Source organism: Cetorhinus maximus, chromosome 12 (assembly GCF_964194155.1).
Source record: "Cetorhinus maximus chromosome 12, sCetMax3.hap1.1, whole genome shotgun sequence".
NCBI classification, from domain to species: Eukaryota; Metazoa; Chordata; class Chondrichthyes; order Lamniformes; family Cetorhinidae; genus Cetorhinus; species Cetorhinus maximus.
In genome coordinates, this window is record NC_135890.1 from 90,083,755 (window position 1) to 90,110,424 (window position 26,670).

Genomic DNA, 26,670 nt, shown 5'->3' on the forward strand with positions numbered 1-26,670 from the left:
TGGTGGGTGACTGGGACTTGGGGGTGATAGGTGACTGGGACTTGGGGGTGATGGGTGACTGGGACTTGGGGATGATGGGTGATTGGGACTTGGGGGTGATGGGTGACTGGGGCTTGGGGTGATGAGTAACTGGGACTTGGGGGTGATGGGTGATTGGAACTAGGAGGGTGATGAGTGACTTGGTGCAAGTTAAGTTACCAGCAGCAGTTTTGAATGAGCTCAAGATTGTGAAGGGTGGAGGCCAGCCAGCAATGTATTGCAATAGTCAAGTCTGGAGCTATCAAAAACATGGACAAGGGTTTCACCATCAGCTGGGCTGAGGCAGGGTGGAGATGGGCGATATTATAGAGGTGGACGTAAGTGGTCTTGGTGATGGACAGGACAACGTGTTCAGAAGCTCAACTCAGGTTCAAATAGGATGCCGAATTTGCAGTTTTATATTCAGTGTATCTTTCCCTGTGGATTTAATTTGAAACCTCTGCGATAACACGATATTTAAATTTAATCAAAACAGGGCAGGAAGAGGTAAGATATTGCCTCTAACTGACATTGCCTCTAACTGACGATGAGCGGTAGGACCCAGAGGAATCCTTCACACGAGCCATAGGAAAGTGTCGAATACGGCACTTACTCATCCCCAGTGACAGCAACTGCGTTCTACATGACTATCGCCAAACACCAGAACATCGTTGCCACCGACCAAGATCAGAGGCTTCAACCGCATAAATAAAAAATCGCGAAGCCAGGTTTCCCAGTATCGGTCAGCTTCCTTCCAAGAACTTTTGCGAGTTTTAAAGCTGTGGATTTGCTGAAGGCAGGGAAGCAGCGATGGGATCTTCACCCTCCCTGCCCGCCTGGGAAATTCGCAATCTTGCGAACACAACTGGCTGTGAGTACACGCGCTTGTTTACAACTGATTTGTTACTCGGTTAAATGTGAATTAAAAGTGAACAAGCCGAACAAACCAGGAGGGCTCGTGAAGGTCGCGCAACAAGAAGGTTGGTTCCAAACGTATTTCCTCACGCGGAAAGGATGGTAAACATTTAGTAACCGGTTCCTTTTCACTTCCCTTTAATCGCACTGCCTAATCTCAAGAGCTGATAATACATCTGTTGTTCTGAAATATATATTTTGACAATATTTCTTCCCCTTGCCCCCACTGTTTCTGGGCTCCTTTCTGGACAGTGGTTTCCAAGGTGAACGAATCTCTGGTCCGCCAGCCAATTGGCCGTTATTGACACGCGACTGTCTGGCGACCGGCTAACCGACATAGAAGCAGAAATGAGGCCATTCGGCCCATCGTGTCTGCTCCGCCATTCAATCATGGCTGACAAGTTTCTCAACCCCATTCTCCCGCCTTCTCCCCGTAACCTTTGATCCCCTTACCAATCAAGAACCTATCTATCTCGGTCTTAAATACACTCAATGACCTGGCCTCCACAGCCTTCTGTGGCAATGAATTCCATAGATTCACCACTCTCTAGCTAAAGAAGTTTCTCCTCATCTCTGTTCTAAAAGGTCTTCCCTTTACTCTGAGGCTGTGCCCTCGGGTCCTAGTCTCTCCTACTAATGGAAACATCTTCCCCACGTCCACTCTATCCAGGCCTTTCAGTATTCTGTAAGTTTCAATCAGATCAGATTCCCCCTCATCCTTCTAAACTCCATCGAGTATAGACCCAAAGTCCTCAAATGTTCCTCATATGTTAAGCCTTTCATTCCTGGGATCGTTCTCGTGAACCTCCTCTGGACCCTCTCCAGGGCCAGAACATCCTTCCTGAGATACGGGGCCCAAAATTGCTCACAATAGGTCCTCACATGTTCACTCCCCCTGTTACCGTGGCGATCGGGAAATCTGCCTGGTTTTCTGTTCCTGAACTGAGAGGGATGCTGAGGCGAGTTGCTGCCTGGGTGACACCAGCCGGGGCTGAGCACAAACCAGGGGTCAAACCTGAAACCCCGCTGAAGTGTATGGATCAGTCAGTCACTCGACTGGATAATAGCAGCCAGCCATAGAAGATCCTGGTCCTTTGCCGCATCCATTCAACTTTGCCCTATCATATTTATCAAACGTATTGTACAATACACCTGTATATGGTGCATTCGATTAACTCCTGGTAGTATTACTATCAGTAATCCACCTACTACTTTTCTGCTTCCTGTATTTCAACAAGCGGATCGTAAGCCTGGAGATCAATGAATTCAAAAGCAAACTGGATGGGCACTTGAGGGCAATGAACTTGCTGGACGAGGGGGATAAGAACGGGGGGATGGGACTGATTGGATTGCTCCACGGCGACTGAGCACGGACTCAATGGGCCGAATGGCCCCCTGGCCTAATCAGTTATGACAATGTAAGCCTTCGGGACAACCTTAGCTAACCTGAAACAAGTCGAGCAGAGCGTACACAATTGTAGTGAACGGCAGCATCAACACGAGCAGCTTCTACATCCAAAATGTGCTGTGCCTGTCAGTGAAACTCGAAACTGATTAAAAGGATTTTTTCCTCTTTCCCAACACTAGATGCTAACCAAAATGACAAAGCCACTACAGTTCCTCCTCCCACGTTCACTAAATAAGGAACTGTGTAACAGAGGTTTTACTTTTTCTGACTTATTTCTGCTTTGTCACTTTTTAAGGGAATAATAAAATGTAATTTACATTGTCTAAAAATTCTCCATAGTGTAGTATAGTTGGCGTCATTTCGATTTCATTATCTATCCCAACTGATGGCACATCAAAGCTGCTCGAGAGTTGTTTAATTTCACCTTTCATTTAAATCCAAAGCGCCCTCCTCACAAACAACCATCTCTTCAAAAAGATGTTTTTTAAATCCTCCCTGTCATTAACATGCAAGGGGAATGTATAATTTGTTACCTTTAGAACCTACCTTTAGAGTTCAGAGTGAAATATGAGGGTTTTCCTAAAATTGTTAGGTTCAGTCTGATAGCAGGTTATATTAGTTAGCCTATGAATTATATTGTGTAAGAAATGCAGGAATAGAAGACACACCCAAGCTTTCATTTGATTTTGCCTAAACTAAGGCCAGTGGAATGTCATTGTATGAAGTTTAACACATTCAATTTAACTTGCTCACTCAGTTATTTTAACAGTTATATCAGAGGTGTTAATCTATTTAAAATAAAAGATTACCTTTAATGGACTCTGTGGGTGTACTGTTAACTGATCTGTCCTCCCAGAATGCACAATGAGCACTGATACAGAAAATCTCATGCAGTGTATGAAATAATATGGACAGCTTAGGATGTCCCCTCTTTGGATATAATATCTAACACTTGGGATTTCTTTCCTCCCAGTTACTTCAGAGCAAATTGAAATCCTCCACAGAAGATTCTTGCACCTAACTGATGGGAAGGATACAATGTGGTATTGTTATTGTCCTGGATATTATGATTTCATAACAACATTTAGAGCAATGTTTCCCCCATGTTTGAGTACCTGCTTGACTACATAAAATACTCATCCACTTTATTTTACAGCAAAGACTGCTTTGATAACATACCAGATCTGGAGTGTAATCCAATTAAGTCAAGAATTGTCAATGCATTCTTTGATAAGAGGTAAGACTTCAGTTCAACGTTTCAAATTAATCCATTTGGGGGAGGTGGTGGCATAGTGGTATTGTCACTAGACCAATAAACCCAGGAGTAATGTTCTGGGGACCCAAGTTTGAATCCCACCATGGCAGATGGTGGAATTTGAATCCAAAAAAAAAATCAGGAATTAAAAAGCCTAATGATGACCATGAAATCATTGTCATAAAAACCCATCTGATTCACTAATGTTCTCCAGGGAAGGAAATCTGCTGCCCTTACCTGGTCTGGCCTACATGTGACTCCAGACCCACAGCAATTTGGTTGACTCTTAAATGCCCCCTGAACAAGGGCAATTTGGGATGGACAATAAATGCTGGCCTAGCCAGCGATGCCCACATCCCATGAATGAATTTTTAAAAAATTTGGAAAAATCACATCTCATTTTATAATAAAGAAAATCTGGCTGTTGGTGGGTGAACCCACTCTGATTACATCTGTGAAATTTGACTACAAATCCAACTCAGACTACTGGAGTGGAAGCCTCCTCACTCTTGTAGGTGGCTTTGAGCAATTCTAGCTGCTTCTATGGAAATGTGGGTACAGAATACAGAAACTGCCCTCAAACTAGAAACCTTAGACCGCAAAGACGCCTGGTGTGCAAATTGGAAATAACACAGCATAAGCAGGAAGTATTTTTCTAGGTTGGGATTGAAGTATGTTGACAGGTTAAGGAAAAGGGGGTTTGTAACCTGTGCTAGACCTGATTTGTGAATAATGGGTGCTTAAAATGTGATTTCCTAGAACAAAAACCACCCAAATCCAGTAGAATAAAACCAAGATATTACAAGTACTTCAAGTCTTCTGATATAAAATTTTCATCCTAATTTCTATGTGTATTATCCTAGAAACCTGGGGCTACAATCGATTGGAACTGTTGATGAAATCACTTTTGAAAACTTCCTGATCACTTTATCGTTTTTCCAACATATGGATAACAGCCACTCAAAAGAGGATCTGGAATACTACAAAACTGAAAAACTGCGATGTAAGGCACTAGTAATAATCATCTTATTTATGCACTAGAAAATCACGAATTAAGTACTGTAGTAAATATATATATATATCTATATATATACATATATAGGAACTAGAAACAAATAAAAACAGAAAATGCTGAAAAAACTCAGCAGGCCTGACAGCATCTGTGGAGAGAGAAACAGAGTTAACGTTTCGAGTTCATATGACTCTTCTTCAGAGCTAAAGAGAAGTAGAAATGTGATGGAATTTATATTGTTTAAGGGGGGTTTAACAGGTGAAGCTAGATAGAAGGTCAGGGATAGGTGGGGGCTGTGGAGAGATTGACAAAGATGTCGTAGACACAACATGACATCTTTGTCAATCTCTCCTTAGCCCCCACTTATTGCTGACCTATCTAGGCAGACACTCTCACCTCACTTGTTAACTTAAATTTAGCTTTCCTTAACTTATTATCATGTTTGCTAGTTATCTTCATTTGATACAATGGATTTCTTTCGTGATTTGAAGAACTTGGACAATGTCCCACTTCAAACACTTATCAAATTCTTACTCAAGAAGCCAAACCTGTATGGTAATTACATTCATTACAGAGATGTTGGGAGATATCCAATTTTGATAGTGACAAAACCAAAATGAGTTACATAATAACTCATGATAAACATGAGGATTTCACAAGCTTACTACTTCAATTGGAGTGCGATATCGTCTATGCTTTTCTATTTCTTGTGCAACTTAGGAAGGCAGCAAATATTATTCACTTAGCTGCAATGGGACATAATAAAGAGAACATGCATCATATAAAAGATGTGTTTTCAGAAACAGAGCGAGAGCCTCAATGTAATCCTATTCTTCATGGTGCTGATTTTTAATTGTTACATAGCATATCATGCAAACCAGTTGTGTCACAGCTGTTGCAATATCAAATCAGAAAAAGCAGGAACACACAACAGGAAACATATGAAACATTTTTTAAAAATGTTTGAAAACAGCTTGAGCTCCTCCCTCCTCTTCAGCTTCTCTAATATCCTCATGTCACAGGAGTCACACCCAGTTTAGAAATCAACCCGAGGCAGGCTGGTGCCCTATCCTGCACAATAGCTCCTGTCAATATTTATTTTTTAACTTTTATTTAATCTTGAATGTTTGCCTAACTTCTGCCTCAATCACTAAATGTTGACGTAAACTCCACAGCTTTGCAACTCTTTAGCTGGAATCGTCCCAGATTTTCACTAAGTGAGGTAGTGGGCAGGAAAAACAACATTTTACCCGCCGGCCACAATGGCAGATTTTCACGCCATATCATTCCAAACCCATCACATTAATTATGCATTCCCAGGAAACACACCGTTTCCATGGCGGGAGGGCTCTAATAGCCCGCCACACCATCTTCTCGCTGCTTCATCATACCAGGCGCCATATTTAAAGTGCAGCCACACACACGTCTCTCAGTGCTTCCAGCCCATGACAGCTGCAAACACATGGCCCTGAAAGGTGAAAAGACTGCAGCCTCCAGGTCCAATGACACATCCCTCGAGCGCCTTTTGGATACAGTGGAGATGCTCTGTGATGTCCTCTACCCCCGCTCTGGCTGCAGGATGAGCAGCAACACCACTAATCCGGCTTGAGAGGCGGTGGCAGTGGTGATCAGCGCCAATGCCCTTCAAAAGAAGACAGCCACTCAGTGTCGCAAGAGGATGAATGAACTCCTCTGTTCTACCAGGGTAAGTCACTCTTCTCATCACTCTCAACTCACACACTCACAAACCCATCACACATCCACAGGGCCCTCACTCACTATTAGTTCAAGGGACATCACCATTCACTCTCTCAAACACACCTTCATTGTCTTCATCCCGCCCATGGGACCAGTCACCACCCACACAAGCCAAGCATACTTCTCATCTGGTCTGGCAGGCATCCTACTTACACTCCCTCCATCTCTATCCATGCAGGACAAGCTAGCACATAACAAGAGGGAGAGGTCACAGACTAGTGGAGGAATGCCTGCAATCAAGTCCTCACAGACTTTGAAAACAGAGCCATCGAGCTGACCGGCGAGGATCTGGACCGGTGCTGTGCTGGACAGTGAGGTCAGCGCTGCTCTACCAAGTGAGGGTCCATCAGTGCAACATCCATCAGACAGCCATGTTGTGAGTGATGTGTCCTCTTTCACAGGCCACTGCCATGCATTCATTATCTCCCCTTGCTTCCGCAGGCAGATCTGGTGACAGCCGACAGAGTCCATGACCCAGGGCCTCTAATCAAGCCCTGAAGAAACCTCTGAAGAGGAATCTGAAGATACCCTCCTTGAAGTCCTGTCACAGCACTCACCCACACTCTCCACCAGCACAGAGACACATGCCTTGGTGAGACCTAGCTTTAGAGTAGCCCCGGGATCACAATCTGGTGAGCACATCGCACTTTCTGATCCATAGCAGGCAGCGGCAGGGACTTCCCAGATGTCTGGCACTTGGAGGACTGCTGGAGGCCAGAACGTTGCTGAGTCCAAGTCAGATGACGAGCCTCTGGACTCGGTCATGTCACAGTTGCTGGAGCTGCAAAGGCAAGCTCGGGAACAACAGGAAGGGATGTCCGCTGCACTCCTCAGATTGCAAGGCACGATGGGGGAGTCCGTCTACCTTCAGGCTGAGGTGATAGCGTCGGCATGCCAATGCACCAAGGTCAACACTGGTAGGATGGTGGTCGCCATGGAGACCTTGGTCCAGAACATTGCTCCTGCACTGCTATGCAGGCTGAACTCCATCGCTGTCGCCATAGTTGGCCTCCAACAGTGTGTATGCGAAAGGGGCATGGGGCAGCTCGATGGTCCGGCCTCACACTCCCTGGACACGTTACAGATGCCTGCACCTAGACGGTGCTTGTCATTGCTGCCAGAATGTTGTGGGCAGGTGTCAAAGAGTTCCATCATTCTCTCTGTGTGCTCTCAGCAACTTTAAGGTGGGACTGGCCCCCATCTCTTCAGCATCTGTGACCAGGCGCTGTGCTCCTGAAGGGGTCAGGTGCTGAAAGTGGGCAAAGGATCAGGTGCTTTTAAAGTTTCATTGCTTGTCTCCATGATATGACCCTGATCACAGAGCGCAAGTGAGCTGTCCTCGGCCAGACAGGAGTCAGACATTCTCAGAGGCTGTGTGAAGATCTATGGAGTGTCGTCACTGCATGTCATCATCATCTTCCTTCAGTCGAGTGACTATTAGGGCCCCCACTGCATCTCCATGACAGGAGCCTTATCACAGAGGGTATGGCACTGTCATAAGCCAGACTGGAGTCAAATGTTCATAGATGCAATGTGAGGATCTTATGGTGTCTCCTCACTGCATGTTGTCACCATCCTCCACAAATCTAGCAGCTATGAGGGCCTCCTGAGCGCCTGCCTCGTCTGGCCAATGCGAGGGCCTCATCACTGTCATCTTCACCTTCGAGGACCTCCTCATTCTCATCACTATCGACATCCTCCAGCAGAGGAGACCTCCAGCTTCTCCATCTCCTCCTCAGCCAGCTCCTCTCTCCGTTGTAGCACCAGGTAGTAAAGGGCACAGCAGGCAACGATGATATGTGACACCCTCTGTGGACTACATTGCAGGACACCATCAGACCAGTCCAGGCACTGGAACCTTATTTTCAGTCTCCCGATGGTCTGATCCACCAAGGTGCGAGTTGCAGCATGAGCCTCATTATAGTGTCGCTCTGTTGCAGCCTGAGGCCGCTGCATGGGTGTCATCAGCCATGGCCTCTGCGGGTAGCCCTTGTCCCCGAGGAGCCAACCCTGCAGCTTCTGTGGACCTTGGAAGACGTCAGGGATCTGTGACCAACTGAGGATGTAGGAGTCATGGACACTCCCTGGAAACCATGTGTAGACCTGCAGGATGTGTTTGTGCTGGTCGCACACCAGCTGCACATTCAGCGAATGGAATCCCTTGCCGTTGACATAGTTGACCACGCATTGCGATGGAGATCTCAGTGACACGTGAGTGCAGTCGATTGCACCCGTTGGGAAAAGAGAGATCTGGGCAAATAGCTTTTGCATCCTGGCTCTCCTGGTCCCAGGCATAATGCAGAAAGTTGTGTGCCCTCGTGAAGATGGCATCCGTGGACCTCATGTGGTGGTGGAGGCTTGTGATATCCCACAGAGGTCATCTGTGGAGCCCTGAAAGGAGCCACTGGCATAGAAATTGAGCATCACGGTCACTTTCACAGCCACTGGCAGTGGATGCCCTCCAAGTCCACGTGGCGCCAAATCCTGCAGTAACTGGCAGATGTGACCGACCACTTCCCTAGACATGTACAAGTCTTTGGCGACACTGGTTCTCAGTCATCTGCAGGAATGAAAGGCAGTGTCTATAGACCCTGGGTCTAGCTAGGCACTGACCAGCGACGGCTCACTCTGGCTCTTTGGCAGCTTGTACAGGAGCCCCAGCCGCCCCTTCTTTCAGAGATTGCTATTCCTCCCTCTGCGTAGCCATGTGCCTCCGTCACTCTCTTCTCCATTGTCTTCGCTCTCTGTATGCCACGAAGCATGCAGCTAGCTCACCAGGCTCCATGATCCTGATGTACTCCTCCCACAGGATGAAAGAGAGAGACGCATGGGTTAGCATGGGTGTACTAAGAACTTGCCTTGGTTAAGTCTGAAGGCCCCTTAACGCATCCTGGAGAGTGCTGGCCACCACCTTGATGGCCAGAGATTGGTGCGCTGCATGGCTGCCTGAAACCCCAGCCACCTCTGCTGCACTCCACCTGACCGATTGGCAGCAGCTTTGCCCACTGGACTATTTGCTGTGCTCTCAGCTCAGGCACGGGCATTCTCCTAACCTGTACTACAAGGCTGCACTGTTAGCTTGAACTATGGGGAAGACTAGTCCAAACTGGGATGATGACATTGCAAGCGTCTGTGAGCGCCTCCAGCAGTGACTGCTCCACGACCAGCTTTCACAAGAAGATTGTACAACATGCTCAGTCGTCTAACTGTTCTTTAGTCCACTAAAACTCTCATTACTTTGCAATCTGTGCCCGAGGGGTGAAAAGCTCTCATGAACTTGGTGGCACTTCGATGTCTCTGCGTTGTTTCAGTAGGCAGGTGAGCTAGAGGCCAGACTCCAATCATATCAAAGTGGCTGCGCCTGAACTGTCTCAGCTGCAGAGGAATTTTATAGAATGTTTCTCTAATGTGTGGCCGCTTCCCTCACCCATACCCCCTGCACCCAGCACGTGCTTATGCGCTACCTTCAACTGCAGGGCAGCCTTTGCCCCCCACCCCCCTTCTTCCCCCCCACAAAGTTACCTCAACTGCAGGGCAGCCTTTGCACCCCCCCACAAAGTCGCCTCAATGCAGGGCAGCTTTTGCCCCCCCACCCCCAAAGCACCTCAACCTTGAAGTCCAACAGGCATCTCTTGCGAGTGACCTTCAACATTACTGTGCACTCACCTCCGAGTTCCCCTCAAAGTGCAGCCCGCCAAGTGCACGCCTTATATATGCTGTTGTGAAATACGTCGGTGTGCAATCACACTGACGTGGTGGACAATCCAGTGGGTGGGGGGGGGGCGCAGATGATTCCGGCATGCTGGCCTTATAATGATATGCAGATGTATTACAATGAGGTTCCCAAAGTCCGATGGTGGGAAACGTGGCCCGCCATCGACAGACTGAGCGGAGGATTGCAAACTGCTTTCACCACTTTTGGCCTTCTCACCATATTGTCTGCTCACGCCACCAAACACGCCCGACGTCAGCGGGCACGGGCGATTCCGCCCTGTGTACCTTTTGTTCTAATTGTCTAATATTTAACCTAGTGTCTATGGCCCCCTCAACTACTGGAAACAGCCAGCTTCTATTTACCTTGACCTATCCTTGCATAATTTTAAACACTTCTATCATATTGCCCTGTAATCTTTCTTGTTTTTCTTCATATTTATATTTTCTTGTACAAGACAGTATCCTGCTGAATCTGCATTATACCCTCTCTAAAGTCTCAATATCCTTTGCATAGGAAACCAATACTGCACACGTTATTCTAAATGAGGTCTTAAGGTTTTAAATTGGCTCAACAATATATGATGACTTTTACGTTCTATCCTTCTTGAGATAAAACCCAGAATTCCATTATCCAACAGGTCAGGCAGTTGTGGAGAAACAGAGTTAACATTTCAGGTTGATTGTCATCTTACCTGCTGAGTAATTCCAACATTTTCTGTTTTTATTTCATATTTCCAGATCCATAGTATTTTGTTTTTGTACTAATATTCCATCAGTTTGTTTTAGAACTGGATGTTCAACTGGCGTGCTGCCTTTACTGTCCTACAAATCTGTATTTCCAATTCCCTCTGCTTCTCCACAGCACCATGTTTACGTCCATTCAGGGTATAATTACTACAAGTGAATTACTGGCGATAACCCTTTCTGTTCCCCAGCCTCTGTCTCTGGTCACCAATCTCTCTGTCTCTGAGCCTCAACCTCTCTGTCACCTTCCAGAAATGGACGATAGTGTCACAATTTTTCATTGCAAAATATCGTAGTACAGCAAGCAAAGTGGGGCTACATTATAAAAATGTTTACATAGTTGAAGTACCAAAGCTAAAATACACAGAGCAACAGCTGCCGTTTTATATAGCCAGGAACCCATGTCCAAAGCTAAAGATAAGGGGCCAGTTTTTTTCCCCACCACTTCTCTAGCTTTAAGTGATTTATATACTGGACTTTTACTCCCTTTATTCATCTAACCTCGATTCTAGCACTTCATCATTTAAATTATAATCTTATCTGCCACTTTTACCCCTATAGTGTACTAACTCACACTTTGTTGCTTTAAATTGCAGCTGGCTTCTCCTGACACTGATTCATTCTCGTCAAGCCTTTTTATAACTTTTTGTTCTCTTCATTATTTCCTGTAATTTCCCTCACAGCATGAAGTACCAATATAAATGCTGACTGTTTTTATTATTCATTTGCTAAGATACTGTAAGAGTTTATACTCTATTTGTGTTGTATAATCACTTAAACCAATGGGCCATCTATCTCAGGTTTTGTTGCCACCTACGTGCACTTAATTGAAAGTAAATACCTGTAGTATTTAAGCTAAAGGATGCCTCATAGTCTATTAAACAGCTAACATTATATACGTGCATAGTATAGTTTACATGCTTATAACAATTCTTGCTTTCTAACAATTAAATAGAGGTTTAGCCACCACGAAGAACAGTTGCTGAAAAAATAAATCCCAGGAGAAGGAGATATACATGTAAATAGGGTGTGGGTTAAAGGGGAATTCAGGGAACAAGGAGTTGTGAGGTGGAGGTCATGTGCCATGATGTGGGGATGAGGGGTCAAGACCCAAGGTGATGGTATAGTAGTCAGCTCTTGAGCTAAGGAGACCGTGAAATGGGAAATATTTGGTAGGCGACTACAATGTCAATCTGGCAGCCAGGATGGGGTCACACAGGCCTGAGGGCTAGACTCAATGTCAGTCGCAGGAATACCAAAACAAACAACAGATAAGAATATCACAGTCTAAGGTTGTGAATTAGGTGATTTCAAGTGGTGGGTAGATGGAAAGTCACAAGTGAGCAAGGGGATCTTAAGTGTCTGATTTTCCAGGTGAAAACCCAAAAATCAGGCTGTGGACACTTGTTAAATGGAGCAAGTAAAAACAAAATGGTGGATGAATCTGGGTGACTTCGACTGACAGGTCAGAAACTATCATGTGACAGACAAAAACTTTTACAACAGTTTTCACATATTAAATGTTGACTTGAAAGTGTCACTCAAATATTGTGACACTGGCAGATTGAGAAAAGAAAGTTCACATAGTAGCAAGACTTTTAATAGAGCATAAAATATGTAAAATATCATAAAAATCAATACACCAATAATCCTTGAATCACCAAGCTGAGCATGTTTCTCTCAGCCCAACTTTCAATGTCTGAAAGACAACCTCCCAACTAGTTTTGTATACATGCCTCAAAGCTATTTTCAATTTCAGATGCCTCTAATTTTAGCTAGCAGTCTCTAGTGCAGGATCTTATTCATTGTCCTTTCAATAGCTATGTACATGACATCTAGTGGTCAACATTTATACTGCAGCCAACACCACTAAAGCATTTATCTGATCGCTATTTGTGGGATATTGTTGAGTGCAAATTAGCTGCTGTGTTCCTCCACATTACAGTGATGGTCACACTTTAAAAGCGCTTTGGGGTATTCTGAAGTTGTGAAAGGTGCTATATAAATACAAATGAACTATTTTCTTATTTCACTTTGTACAGTTTTATGCAGTTTGAATCAAATGTCCTTAATCTACATCTACTAATGTTTGGTATGTACTCACCCCACGTGGGCATTAATACATTTCCTACATTACAACAATAACTACATTAAAAAAGTGCGTATTGGCTGTAAAACACTTTGGGATATCCTGAGGTTGTGAAAGATATTACATAATGCAGGTCTTCTTTAATATGACCTGAAAGTTATTCTATTTATCCACAACTAGGTGCAAATCCCCAGGCAATCTGTTTAAGCTCTTTCTGCATTGGCTTTTACTGTTGAATACCTGAGCTTTGTTTATTTCCATTGTTGGTATTGAGGATAGAACGGCCATGTAGTAGCAAGACCTTTAATGTAGCAAGAAATAGATAAAATATCATTAAAATATCATAAGTCACAGCTAATGAGATTTTGGTCACTCATTAATACCAGTCCAAGATGTCAGTTACCTCTTACAGCATCCCTAATACTTTGGGTCAGAAAGTAGACATGTATTACATTCAGACTCTAGATCACAAGGACATTTTCGACATACTGTTGTGAAAAGGCTGCAACATTGTGTGAAGAAATTTCCAAGTTCTCATTAGAAGTTTGTTTGTGCCCATCACTGCCTTCTGTTAGTCTGTGTCACAACTCCAAGACACAAATGTGCTGGCTAGAATCCTAGCTGTTGATGCTTTAAGACCCATGTCCTGACTCTTCCCTTCCCCTTCAGGTACTACTGCACAAAATTGGTGCTCGGGTATGTTGGATTGCATACTATTAAAGAAGAAATACTGCAGCTTAGACAATGGAAAAATATTATACTATAAGAGGTAACTGACATCTTGGACTGGTATTGATGAGTGACCAAAATTTCATTATCTGTGACTTATGATATTTTTATGATATTTTATCTATTTTCTGCTATATTAAAAGTCTTGCCACTACATGGCCTTTCTATCCTCAATACCAACAATGGAAATAAACAAACCTCAGGTATTTGGCATTGCACCAGCTTTTTGTGCATAAACCCACTAAGGGGTAATTGAAGTAGGGTACTACTTTATACCAGAGAGGACAAAAGATTGCACAAAGAGTACAACCAGGTTTAAGTTATTGAACATTCCACCATCTGCTCCATTTACCCGTTTTGTGAAATCTCTGTATTTCTCCCTTACCATAAGGTGGTCCAGTCCCTTTAACACTCTCAGCTGTTAATATGTGTACAAAAGTTCATTACAAAACAATGACTTTGATTTCACTGCATTGAACATTGTAGCTGTTATTTTCAGAAACAAAAAAAATTATGCTTTAAATATTCTGTTTATCAGCTGTTCAATTATATCAGACCATGAGCACTTTGAAAGTATTTCCAATTTAATATCATTAATTGCTGAACTGATGTGTGTAAATTAATACTGCTATGTAATTCACAAATTTTCTGTGCACATTTGTTGGGGTACTCAGTGCAGTGTAATGTAAAGCTCTTCTGCACTAATGTAAACTATCTTATTTTTCTTCTAGTTTTATTTCGCATGTATGACACTAATGGAGATGGGAAAATCACCTTGGATGAATTAAGAGAGGTATCTTTTAAATTCACAATTTAAATTCAAAGTATTTAAAGGCGAATGTTATGGCATTTAATGCCATATAATTTCTACCAATATATGTAATACAGGATGCCTGAAGGGATGACACCTAACTACTAAGCCCAAAAGGCAAGTCAATTAAGCCAACCAAAATCATTAGTAGGTTATTATTTGTAAACTGCAAAGACCTGTCTTGTATCTTATTTATACAACACACCATAGTGATGTTACATATGGGCACAAAATACTAATTATTTTATGTCAAATTATTGCTCTCTCTTGGAGTAATTAAAGGTGGAGAAGAACTGAGCTCAGTCATAGGAATTTACAATCTTATAGAAAGGGCTCTTCATCAGCGAGTGTGGTAAATAACTGAATGCAGCATGCTGCAGTAAATAACTAAATATAACGTTCAGTAAGATGGGACAACATCCAGAGAGAGAACAGGCAGGACCAATCAGAAGGGATAGCAGTAACAAAAAGGTGAGACTAAGAGAACTGGGGGCAACAGCAAGGAAAACAGGCCAGTGGAAATAGAATCAGCAGCAAGAAGGACAGCAGGGAAAACAGAGACAGCCAAATGGACAGGGTAGAAGAGACAGAGGCAAAACAAGAGGGAGAAGCCAGAAGGGAGAGATGAGGATACTAAGGGAATTAGACTGGAAGGGGAAAATTATAACAACTATGGACCCAGTGGGTGAGCTCCAATGATGGGAATAAGAGAAGCAAAACAGAAGGAAATAGGGTGCTAATGAGGACGACAAGCTAGGAGTCTGCATAAAAGGAAGAAAGGCAACAAACATTGAATAGAGTAGGAGAAAGAGCATCATTAATGAGGAGATGATGGGAAGAAGTGGGGCAATAACCAGAGTTAAAAGCTGGAAGGAAGAATAACCATGATGAGAAAAAGGTAAAGTGATGATGGACAGAAAGGAGGACAACAACAAGAGTCATGGCCGGAAGAGAAAGGTGCCAACCGGAAAGACAAGCTGGATGGCAGCGAGGCAACAGTGAGAAATGTTAGTAAGCCAATGGTGGAGTTAGAAAATTCCAAAGTCTTGGAAGTAGAAAACAAATAACCCCACATCTAAATCACAAAACATGACAAACTATTACAAAATCAGTTTTGGAATACCACTCACCTTTGTACTCGTTGTTGTGGACCTTCAGCCCCTATACCACAATTGGCTGTAAAACTATTACACGCACAACCCTGACTTGGAACTATATAGCCATTCCTTCACTGTCACTGGGTCAAAATCCCTGAACTCCTTCCTTAACGGCACTGCGGGTGTACCTACACCAGATGGACTGCAGTGGTTCAAGAATGCAGTTCACCTTCACCCTCAAGGGCAATTAGGGATGGGCAATAAATGTTGATCCCGCGGCGTTGCTCACGTCCCAAGAAGAAATTTTTTAAAAACATATTTTACTGTGACATTGCTTCTGGCTTAGTGGTTGCACTCTCACCTTTGCATTAGAAATCGCAAATTAGCTGTTGCATTTCCCTATATTGCAACAGTAACTATACTTCAAAAGTATTTGACTGGCTCTGAAGCACTTTGGGTTGTCCTGAGTACATGAAAACCCAACATAACTGTGTATTTTATCTTGACACTGTCCATTCGGTATGCAACCGTCTAATGGTAAATGAAAATAATCTTTTAAAATACTTATTACTGTAAAAACAAATGCAATAAGAATGAGTGAATTAAACTCTGCAATTCAGTCTTTGGGTTCAAAGGTAACTTTGAAACCATTAAGTTGATTCTCATGATTTGGAAAACTTCAATCAGCGTACTGCCTCAAACTCATCATTAGGTTATTATTGTTTGTAATACAAACTTAAATCTGTATTGCCTACTTTTTATGCAGATTATAGATGATCTGTTATCCAAGACATCAGAAAAGACTTCCTCATCAATTGCAGATGCTGCAATGTTGGAGGCTGAAACCATCTGCATAGGACAAACGGTTTGTGACATTTTAGGTTCACATTCATCCAATTATGTTATTTTAATATTTGATTCCTTTTCCATCCAAACCACTCTCTTCACAATTATAATTTGTAATAACTTGTTGATCACACATAGAGGCAGCAGGAATCAACTATGATTTCTTTGTGACATATCTGTGAGGCTGTTATGATGGATAGCAGTCAAGACTAAACAGGATTATCAAACTATACACTCCAGACATGTATTCTATTTATGGAGGGTATTTAGGATCTCTGAGCGAAGAATATATGTATGTGTGTGTATACACTGAACTATTCTACATTGCTGAGAGATGACTTGAATTTAGTGCTTAAAATGCAAAAAATCTTTGAACATAATCTTAAAAGATTTATGAACCCATATAACTGATAGCATTACATGCTTAATAATAGCTGATAATGGCTTTTTGTACTGGGGTGTCTACAGAAGGAATTTTTAGATTGATATACACCAGCCTATTATTATGTTAAAGAGGTGTTGAATGTTTTAATACAGAAGGTCTGTAGGCAATTTTAACAACAGGGATTCCTACACTCGGAATTGCATGACTTCAAATAGTTGGAGATCTGCCCTTTTGAAGGCAAAATTTCCCACTAGTAAAGATTACATTTATTTTCTTTTACGGCCTACGGTGTTAAAAGCTTTTTATGTTTGATGTTTTTGTTTGTTTTTTTTTATGGGGAGACTGACTGACTGTAATTTTTCACTTCCGCATTCATTGGCCTGCAAGTTCCCCTCCTTTAAAATGAATAGGTCTTATTTGGAGGCTGGCCAACATAGAAATAGAAAATACCAGCCATTATTTTTCAGGTATTTTCTTTTACAGGATATTTTGGGTCTATCTTGCACTTACGATAGAGACTCCTCCTCTGCATTTACCTCTCTTGGTGTGGGGGAGTGCTTAGTGTGTGCTGAGAGATGGCACAAAGGGATTAACAATAGTGAAGACTTGGGAGTACATTTGGGATCCTGTAGCCTCCCCTTACACTAATTTTACAAAATTGAAATGTGTGGCTGATGGTAAATAATTTGTAGCACAAAGAGATGTTGCAGAGACATAGGATTGGTCTGGCTGATATTTTATATAACCTTGGCATTCATTTTAACATAACAGCTGATGATAATTCTCCTCTTCAGCTGTGTTCATCCAGTGTAGGATGTAGACCTCTTCATGCCTTTTCCTTGAGGGATTTCTGCCATATACTAGCACTCTGGGAAGGCATGTTGTTGATAATGGCTGACCATAGGAATCTTGCCTGCTCTTACCACCCACCATGAGTGTATTGGAAGAATTAACAGATTAATTATCAACCTGCTTGGCCATGTCATGAACACTCTGGTGATACTTGGTACATGGAATATATTTAACACAATGGCTGTGATCTTTTAAAGGGATAACACAGCAGTCTACCAATGTAAGGTATCACTGTATAATTTAAAATATTTAGTCTTCAGAGGAGATTGATGTAATCAATCAAGTAAAATCTCCTTACAACTATTTGCAACTTAAGTATGTGCCACTGAAACCTTAATCCATACCTTTTTCACATTGAGACAAGACTTCTCCAATTTTCTTCTATTGTCCTTAAACTACAAATAATTCAAAACACCATGAGCCACATCCTCAGCTTTGCAAAGACTACTTCACCCGAATCAATGTCAACTCTTACATACCTTCACAATCCTCTCCAGTTGCACACATCTTTTACGTTCTGACACAAGCCTATTTCCAGTTTACTACTCCCTCTAAAGCACTGGTCGCTGCTCCTACATCCAGCCATGCCCAACCTTCTGAAATTATTTTCCTCAGTATCTGCACTGTTACCTTGCTTTCTCTCTTTAAAATCTCCTAGAGACAGTACTGTCATGTTAACTTCCCTTCTTCCTTCTTTTTCGGTATTCACCATGTAATGTTACAGATAGCTCCTATAGAAGTGTAAGTTAATGCATTTTGATACGAATTGTTCTCTGCAACTGTATGCCCTTATAAAAAGGACTTTAGAAATAGAGCTGTCTGAGTGGAATACGGTGAAATCTTTTCACAATGAAATAACAGTGTACATTGTTTTGGGGACCTTGGGCAAACTGTAGACCTTGCATCTAATCCATAATATGCATTTTAGAATGTTTGAGGATTGACACCAATAATCTACCAATATAGTTTCTTACTGCATAAACTCAGCTAGATATACCCTAACTTTGCGGACTGGATTACTTTGTTAACTGCATTATACAAATTTCAATTAAAATAGTTACTCCATTCCCTGTCTTAATCTCCCAGTGTGTCAACATGTAGCACAGATTAGATGTAAATAAGTGGAGGAGGCCTTTAAGTGCCAGTAAGTGATATTTCCAACATTCCTTTCTCTGTATGCTTCACATACCACAGGCTAACTGCATCAAAACAGCTGGAGACCAGTTTGAAGGATAGCCTGCAGACAGCCACTGAAATCAGAACTATTCTGGCAAATTTCTGATGCAAAAAATGGATTTGGATTTACGTAGTGCCTTTCACGTCCCGAAAATACATTAAAGTTCTTCACAATCAATAAATTACTTCTGCAGGGTAGTTGGCTAAAGCAATGTAGGTAAATGCAAAAGCCAATCTGTACAGGATAGGATCCAACAAAAATAGTGAGGTAAATGACCAGGTAGTGGCTTGGATTTTGCTGTGTGCAGCGACAGAACAGCTTTTTGCTATTCACTTCGGGTACACTTGCCACAGGCATTTAATGGGCTCGTTAGCAATTACTTCTAGTCATTGGCATCTGTTTGAATTTGGCACCTTCCACAGTGAATCTGTGGTGTTTTTGAAACCAACCAGATTGAGAATCCTCACTGAGACATGCAGACTGCAAAGTAGGTTAAAAACAGGGAAATATAAATTAAATATAAATCATTATACAGGGAGCTAAATAAAGATTGGAGCATACGCATGGGATTAAGGGAATGATGGGAAAACAGAAAAATAATTAAAATGTTATTTTTAAATCTACATTAATTTTCTTTTGCTAGAATGAGACTCCAAATTTATAAAGTTAACTTTTCAGGGGAAGGGAGGCTGTTCAGCAGTATTTATCACTTATTACACCATTAAAAACTCCTAAAAGTACAAGGCCTAATTTTTCCATCTGTCTTTGGAGCAAGAATAATAGTTAATTAGCTTCTGGCTCAGTGGTGTCGTTTTTACACCTAAACCAAAGCTGACACCACTGAAGAGAAGCAGGTCAAAGCATTAATACTCAACTGTTGTATATATAATACTTCAATTTTATAGATGTTTTCAAGGTAAACTTCCTTGAAGCAAGCACCAAAAGCTGGTGTCATGTTGTGGGCTACTGACAATTCCTAGAATTGTTTTTTGTTTGGTAAATGGAGACAAAGAAGAATACATGCTGTTTATCCAGTCTGTACTAGTAAGTGCAGTACTCTGTGGTGTGAGTTATGAACATTACTCATACCCTGTTTTTCTTGCTTTTCTTGTACCTTGTGAAATCAGAACAAACGCATACAGCACAGTGCATTAAACAGGGCTCTGGTATTAGGAATCTGGAGCAGAAGTGAATGAGATGTGCAGTTTTCTGAATCTCCTGCAAGTGGGGAGTTATACCTTATGGCCGGAATTTTCCGCTCCCGTTGGCAGTGGGGGTCATGCGGGTGGGGAGTGGTGGGGGCAGAAATCGGTTTTACGCCGGCGTGAAACCACAGTGGGATCATCCAGTGGTGTCAGGCAGATCGCATATGCAGCTGGAGGCCGGCGTGAACACAATTTGCATCCTGCTAATGGGATACAAGGCAAGGCTCAACCAGAATCATTCCCCCCCCCACCACATTTCATTTACCGTTACACCGGCAGGAAAACACGCCGGCCCAGAACATGTCTGGACAAGCGTGAAGTGCAGAAGACAGGACTCGCCCTTAGGGCCTTTCTCTGATCGCGGACATCCGAGGAGATGATGATGCTGGCACCTACATCTTCCGGACCCTGGAGGAACACGTGCATCGCATGCTGGGTGAATCCTCATGCACATGGCTCCACTGTGAAACAGCCCTCAGAAGGTGGGAGGTCTCCACGCAGCAGCTTCAACTTCATTGAGGCTTCTGAACTTCACTGAGGCTTCTGAACTTCACTGACTTCACCATGGGCTGGTATGGATAATCAGCGAAGGTGGGGGATGGTGGGGGGGAAGAGGAAGGTCTCGGTGTGTGTGGGAGAGGAAGATGTACTGGGAGGATGAGACTGTGATGGTGGTGGACGAAGGTGTCGGAGTGTCGTTGGGAGGGGTTGGGGGGGTGAAGGTGTCAGGGGATGACGTTGGGAGGGGGAAAGAAGGTATCCAGGTGGAGGAGGGAATATGGGGAGAGGGGGGTGTAATGGGGACAATGCTGCAAGTTGGAAAATAGGTGTAAGGGGGAGGAAGGTGTAAGGGAGGGAGTTTGGAGGCGGGAAGGTGTCTGGAGGGAGGAGGGAGTATGGAGATGAGGTCATTAAGGTGGAAGAAGGAGTAAGGGTGGAGGAAGGAGTAAGGGGCAGATGGAATGTCCAGGTGGAATCAATGGCTGTCTCCTGGGGATTAAACTCAGGGTGGACGTGTTAGGATGGAATGGTGAGAGTGAGAGGGGGCAGAGTAGGAGGGTGGGAGAGTGGGGGTGCATTGGCACCAGTAGAAGGGGCAGCGAGGGTGGTTGGTGGGGATACAGAGGCAAACACGGACCCAGGGGATGGGAAGGAAGAGGTAGGAGAGGTCAAGGTGGATGGGAGTGGGATTTTCATGAAGGTAGGGAGCATGCACATTCACCTAGACATTCTTGAAGGAGAAGGGTTCGGGCTGTAGGGTAACGGTGGGGAAGTCGAAGGTGATGCCAGGTGGGTCGACTTTGATGGGGGAAAAGACATGGGTGACTGGGAGAGGGGAAAGGACAGGGGAGATTACGAGAAACTTGACCACAACCATGTTATCAAATCAAAAGTGAGCGGAGCCTCATGCTGGACGGGCACAGATTCTGCATGGAAGTGTGATCAGAAGGTGGGTGGAGATACAGGTCAGCTCAGATGGACAGCTGAAAGAGAACCCCAGCAGGCAGCATTGAAAATGCTCGGGAGAGTGAGATGAGTTTAAAGGATGAAGACTCTGCGTGCATGCAAGAATGCTTGCACAAGACTCTGAAAGGCCCTGCCACACACACACTTCTCCCTCCATAATCCAACTGGTCCAGCTGCGTGCAGCTGAACTGCTGGTGGGGAGGGGTGGGGGCCGGTGAATGCAGGAGGAGGACTTGCAAAGCCTGTAAATGAAGCTGAAAGACAACATTACACATTTTACAGTGAAAGTGAATATATTTTCAGATTATAAAGTGACAAAATGTATTCACCCGTACAACCACTTGTGATCAGAATTTCTTAACTTTTCCAGGTGCTGCTCTGACGTTGGCAGCAGGGGTGGAGACAGCATGTATAATTGTTGGCCCTGTTGCCGCTGATGACTTCGGTGTGCGTCTTCTGGAGAACAGAGGCCTTGAGGACCCCGGCTTGCTTTGGCTGTCCTCCTGTGGACCAGCTGCTCCCTCCGCACTGACAGAGGATGAGGTTGCGGGGGTCACAGGCAAAAGGCACTCGGAGGGAGCAGACAGCCTCTGAGATTCATGAGTGGATGACCCAGGGATGCCCAGCTGCCGCTCCTCCTCCCTTCGGGGCCTGAGGGCCCTGGCCTGACTCCTTGAGGGGAAGGAGCACCTGGAGGGATGGCGAGGTGTCCTGTTTCCCTCTTGCGTTACCACTGCAGGAACTCACCCATGGCTACCATGCTGGGGTGCAGGTCTGCACACATCTCCACGTTCTGCTGGACCAGGGTCTCCAAAACATCCGCCATCCTTCCCGTAGAGTCCATATGCGCACATGTGGGCACCACTTCATCAGAGAGCAGGTGGACGCAACTCCTCCGACTCGCGTGTCACTCTGTTGAGGGCTCCCAACAACTCTGCATGATGTTCCCCCACCTTCTATTGACTCTCCAGAATGAGTTGGAAGGCCGAATCCAGAGGCTCGTCATCTGACTCGGACCTCACAGATGCCTCTTCCCCAGCAGTCCTCCGAGTGCTGGGGAGCTCGGCTGAACTTGCCTCCTCCTGTTGCGCACACTTGTCCGTGCGGTGACCACCAGAGTGTGAACCCGAGCCTGCTCTCGATCTAGGTCCCACTGAGGTGTGTCTCTGCGCTGATGGAGGTTGTGGGTAAGCGCTGTGACCGGTCTTCCAGGCTGCTTATTTCCAGCTCCTCAATGGAGGAGGTGTCCTCTTGGCTGGAGGTGAGGATGTGGATGGAGCTGAGGGACTGGCTGGCTGAGGGCATCGGTCACTTGGCAGAGCTCCCTGTGAACCAAAGTAGAGATAATTAGTGCATGGCAGCAGAGTCAAAAGCAGGAGAGAGAGCACTCACAGTTACGTTGAGAGAGGGATGATGTGGTGCAGGATCCTCACTTGGGTGCACACCACCAACCTCACCTTTGCACAGTCCACGTCCTCACCAGTCAGCACGATGGCACTCTCCTCAAAGTGTGAGGTGCCTAATGTTGGCCTCTCCATCCTCAGTTGGGACCTCTCCCTCCTGTTGTAAGCCAGCTTCTCCTGCATGAAAACTGATGGAGAGTGTGCGTGAGCAGGACGCATGCCATGCCAGATGATAAGGATGCATGGAATGTATGTGTGGTGAGCAGAGCCATGGATGGGATGAGGATGTGAGCTCGAGAGGGTATGAGCCTGATGGAGATGTGAGGGTGTGTGTGAGAGTTAGTGGTGTTGGCCCTTGAGGTGTGAGATCCCTGTGGATGTGTGATGGGTTTGGGAGTGTGTGTTGAGAGTGATGAGGTAGTTGACTTACCCTGGCAGAATGGATGAGAGCATTCATCCCATCCCTGCACTGGATGGCTGACCTCCTCTGTGCTCCGTTGGTACTGGCTGCCGCTGCCACCACCTTACCCAGACAGGATTGGTAACTCTGGTGGACCTCCTGCGGCCAGAGCCGGGGTAGAGGAGTTTGCGGCGGCCTTCCATTGTGTCCAGCAGGTGCCCCAGAGAGAGGGCTGCCATCACCTTTGCTTTCGGGGCCACCTGTCACCTGGAGCAGTCCTGGACTGTAGACATGAAGTAGGCTGCGCTCTGGTGCGCTTTAAATATGGCGCCCAGAGTGAGGGCGCTGAGGTCACAGCGTGGCGGGCAAATTTGAGCCCACCTGTCAGCGATCCGGCGTGTTTCCCGTGAATGCAATGGGGCGGGATGCACCAGGAAGGGAACGAACTGGCACGAAAATCCACCATTGAGGCCAGTGGGTAAAACTACACTTAGTGCAAATTTGGGATGATTCCGCCCTGCATCTATTTGGACATTAGGTGTTTTGGGTTTCCCTAAGGTGGCAGAGCTTGGTGTGAAATCCTTTGTGGGTGGAGTTATGTCACATACACAGGTTATCCAAAAAGCTCAGTGTGGTTCACATGAGCTTTCCCAGATCTCTCAGAATCTGCGCTAGAGTGGCACCACTCACAAAACTGGCCCCGAATTCATCACCATTGGGAGTGTCCACTAATTACATTCTTCGTAGATTTTGAGGAGCCTTCAAAAATTAAGCTGGATCTTTCAGGTGCATAGACACTAATTGAAAGATTTTGAATATTTTTTCTTAAGTTTACCATTAAGGAACCTGACAACTGTACCCCAATCTAACTAGAAAATACTGTAATTTACGATCAAGTTACTCATAGCTGGTGAATTCATTTATTTAAAATGCTTATTTTTTGTGATAAACTAATTTTCAGTTGTATTAATCAAACTTCAAGTTACCACTGTAAATATATCATTGAATATTTTTTGCCCAAGTTGGGTGGGAGGAAGCTCAAAGTGGAGCATAAACTAGCTGGGCCAAATGGCCCATTTCTGAGCTGTAAATTCTATGTAACTATATGTAAATGACACAGAATCAGACTCTTCAATCCAGCTGATTTATAGTCCACTTTAAGCTCCCTCTCCCCCTACTGAATCTTGGTCCAAACATGCACAAGAGAGCTGAATTCCAGAAGTGAGGTGAAAGTTACTCTCCTTTACAGGAGATCCTTAGGGCAGTGTCCTTGGCCAAGCCATCTTCAGCTGCTTCATCAATGATCTTCCCTCCATCTTATTATCATAAGTGAAGGTGTCCACTGGTGATTGCACAGGATTCAGTAATATTTGCAACTACTTAAATTACTACTGAAGCAGTCTGTGTGGGCACGCAGCAAGACCTGGACAGCATTCAGGCTTGAGCTGATAAGTGGCAACTGCATTTGTGCCACACAAGCGCTAGGCAATGGCCATCTCCATCAAGAGAATCTAACCATCTCCTCTTAATGTTCCATGGCATCACCGTTGCTGAATCCCCCCACCATCAATATCCTCAGGGTTACCATTGACCAGAATCTTAATTGGACCAGCCATATAAATACTGTGGCTACAAGAACAGGCCAGAGGTTGGGAATTCTGTGGCGACTAACTCACCTCTTGATTCCCCAACGTCTGTTCACCATTTATAAGATACAAGTCCGGAGTTTGATGGAATACTCCCTGCTTGTCGAGATGAGTGCAGCTCCAACAACACTCAAGAAGATCGACACCACCCAAGACAAAGCAGGCCACTTGATTTGTACTCCATCCATGAATTTAAACATTCAATGCATTAACCACCAGTGCGCAGTAGCAGTTGTGTACACCAAATACGATATGCATTGCATCAATTCACCAAGGCTCCTTTGACTGCACCTTCCAAACCTGTGACCTCTACAATATAGAAAAATAAGGGCAGCAGACGCATGGAAATGTCCAAGTCATACAACAAACTGTCTTGGAACTATACATTCCTTCAACGTCACTGGGTCAAAATCTTAGAATGCCCTCCTAAATAGCACCACGGGTGCACCTACACCATATTGACTGCAGCAGTTCAAGAAGGCAGCTCACCACCACCTTCTCAAGGGCAAATAGGGATGGACAATAAATCCTGGCTCTACCAGCGAAGTCCAAATCCCATAACTTTAAATTTTTTAAAATCTGTGTTGGTGTTTATCCTGTACATGAGCAATCATCACATGTAGCCATGCTAATCCCATGTCTTTTCATCCCCCTTTCTGCCAGTCACCTGTCTATATGCTGTTATTAAGATTTGACATGGTCCATGCTTCAATCACTAAATCCAGTTGTGTATTCCACAACTTCACAATCCTCTGCACATTTCTTCTCCTCAATATTAAATGTAAGAGATTTAGGATGGCGTCTCTGTTTCCCTCATAATAGACCTTTCAACCTTGAAAACAGTCTGTTTCTGTTAATTGTGTCCCATTACCTCATTACTTCATAATTTGCATCAACAAATATTCTTCAAAAGAACTTCAATGGCTGTAAAGGACTTTGGTGGGTACCGCAGGTGTGAAAGGTGCTATATAAATGCAAGATTTTCTTTTTCTACACCTCTATTAAAATCCCCATAATCTCCTATGTTTTAATGAAAACAGCTCCAGTTTTTCCAAGGTCATTTTGGAAGAACCAATGCTATCTGCTGTAATGCTGCTCTGCAGTTAGGACAATTATCCACCAATCCTGCCAGATTGAGTTTAGTGGATTTTCAGTATCAAGAATTTCATTTATTTTGGCATGGTATCAGGACCCATCACACTCAGGGGTTGCAGGCTTCTGCATGTCAAATAATCTTTTCATCAGACTCTACCACCTTATTTTCCTTTTGACTTCAAAGTTCTTTGTAAATCTGAATATTTGGATGACAGTGTCTTTTTTAAGAAAACGTTTATCTATTTGGGTAGTAACACCTTTTTCACTATCACAGCTCTCTTTACGAGTGGTATTGATGGAAAACTTTGTGCAAGTAACTTGGAAGGTGCAAAACCAATGCAGCTCAGCAAAACGTCTACAATGTTATTGGGCACTTCCCTGAGGCAGCATGTTGTCTCATTGCTCTGGAAACTATAATTACAAATTTGTGATAGTAATGGGCGGCAGATTGAGGCAAGGAAGACACTGACTCTAACTGACATAGAGTGCCATTCAATTAAATCATATATATTGAATTGAAACTGTCCAACCTTGGGACCAAAAATTGATAGCTTGCCAGAAATGTTAAGTCAAACAAATTCGACAATGTTTACACTGTAAATGGAAAAATAACAAAAATGACCTAAAGCATGTTTGCAAGCAAC

General features: G+C 44.0%; 1 protein-coding gene across 4 annotated transcripts in view; it reads left to right on the forward strand.

The window, feature by feature from the left end:
* The first annotated feature begins 514 nt into the window (after positions 1–514).
* The window catches only part of LOC144687674 (calcineurin B homologous protein 3-like), a 46,905-nt gene continuing 20,749 nt past the window's right edge, over positions 515–26,670 (forward strand). Inside the window, exons 1-6 of one of the 4 annotated variants that reach the window (XM_078554068.1) lie at positions 515–889; positions 3,315–3,384; positions 3,498–3,578; positions 4,460–4,599; positions 14,374–14,435; positions 16,317–16,415. In XM_078554068.1, the coding sequence (XP_078410194.1) occupies positions 829–889; positions 3,315–3,384; positions 3,498–3,578; positions 4,460–4,599; positions 14,374–14,435; positions 16,317–16,415 (513 nt within the window). In that variant the 5' untranslated portion in view covers positions 515–828. The remainder of the gene's footprint in view (positions 890–3,314; positions 3,385–3,497; positions 3,579–4,459; positions 4,600–14,373; positions 14,436–16,316; positions 16,416–26,670) is intronic. The other 3 variants (XM_078554072.1, XM_078554070.1, XM_078554069.1) reach the window with 3 other exon arrangements.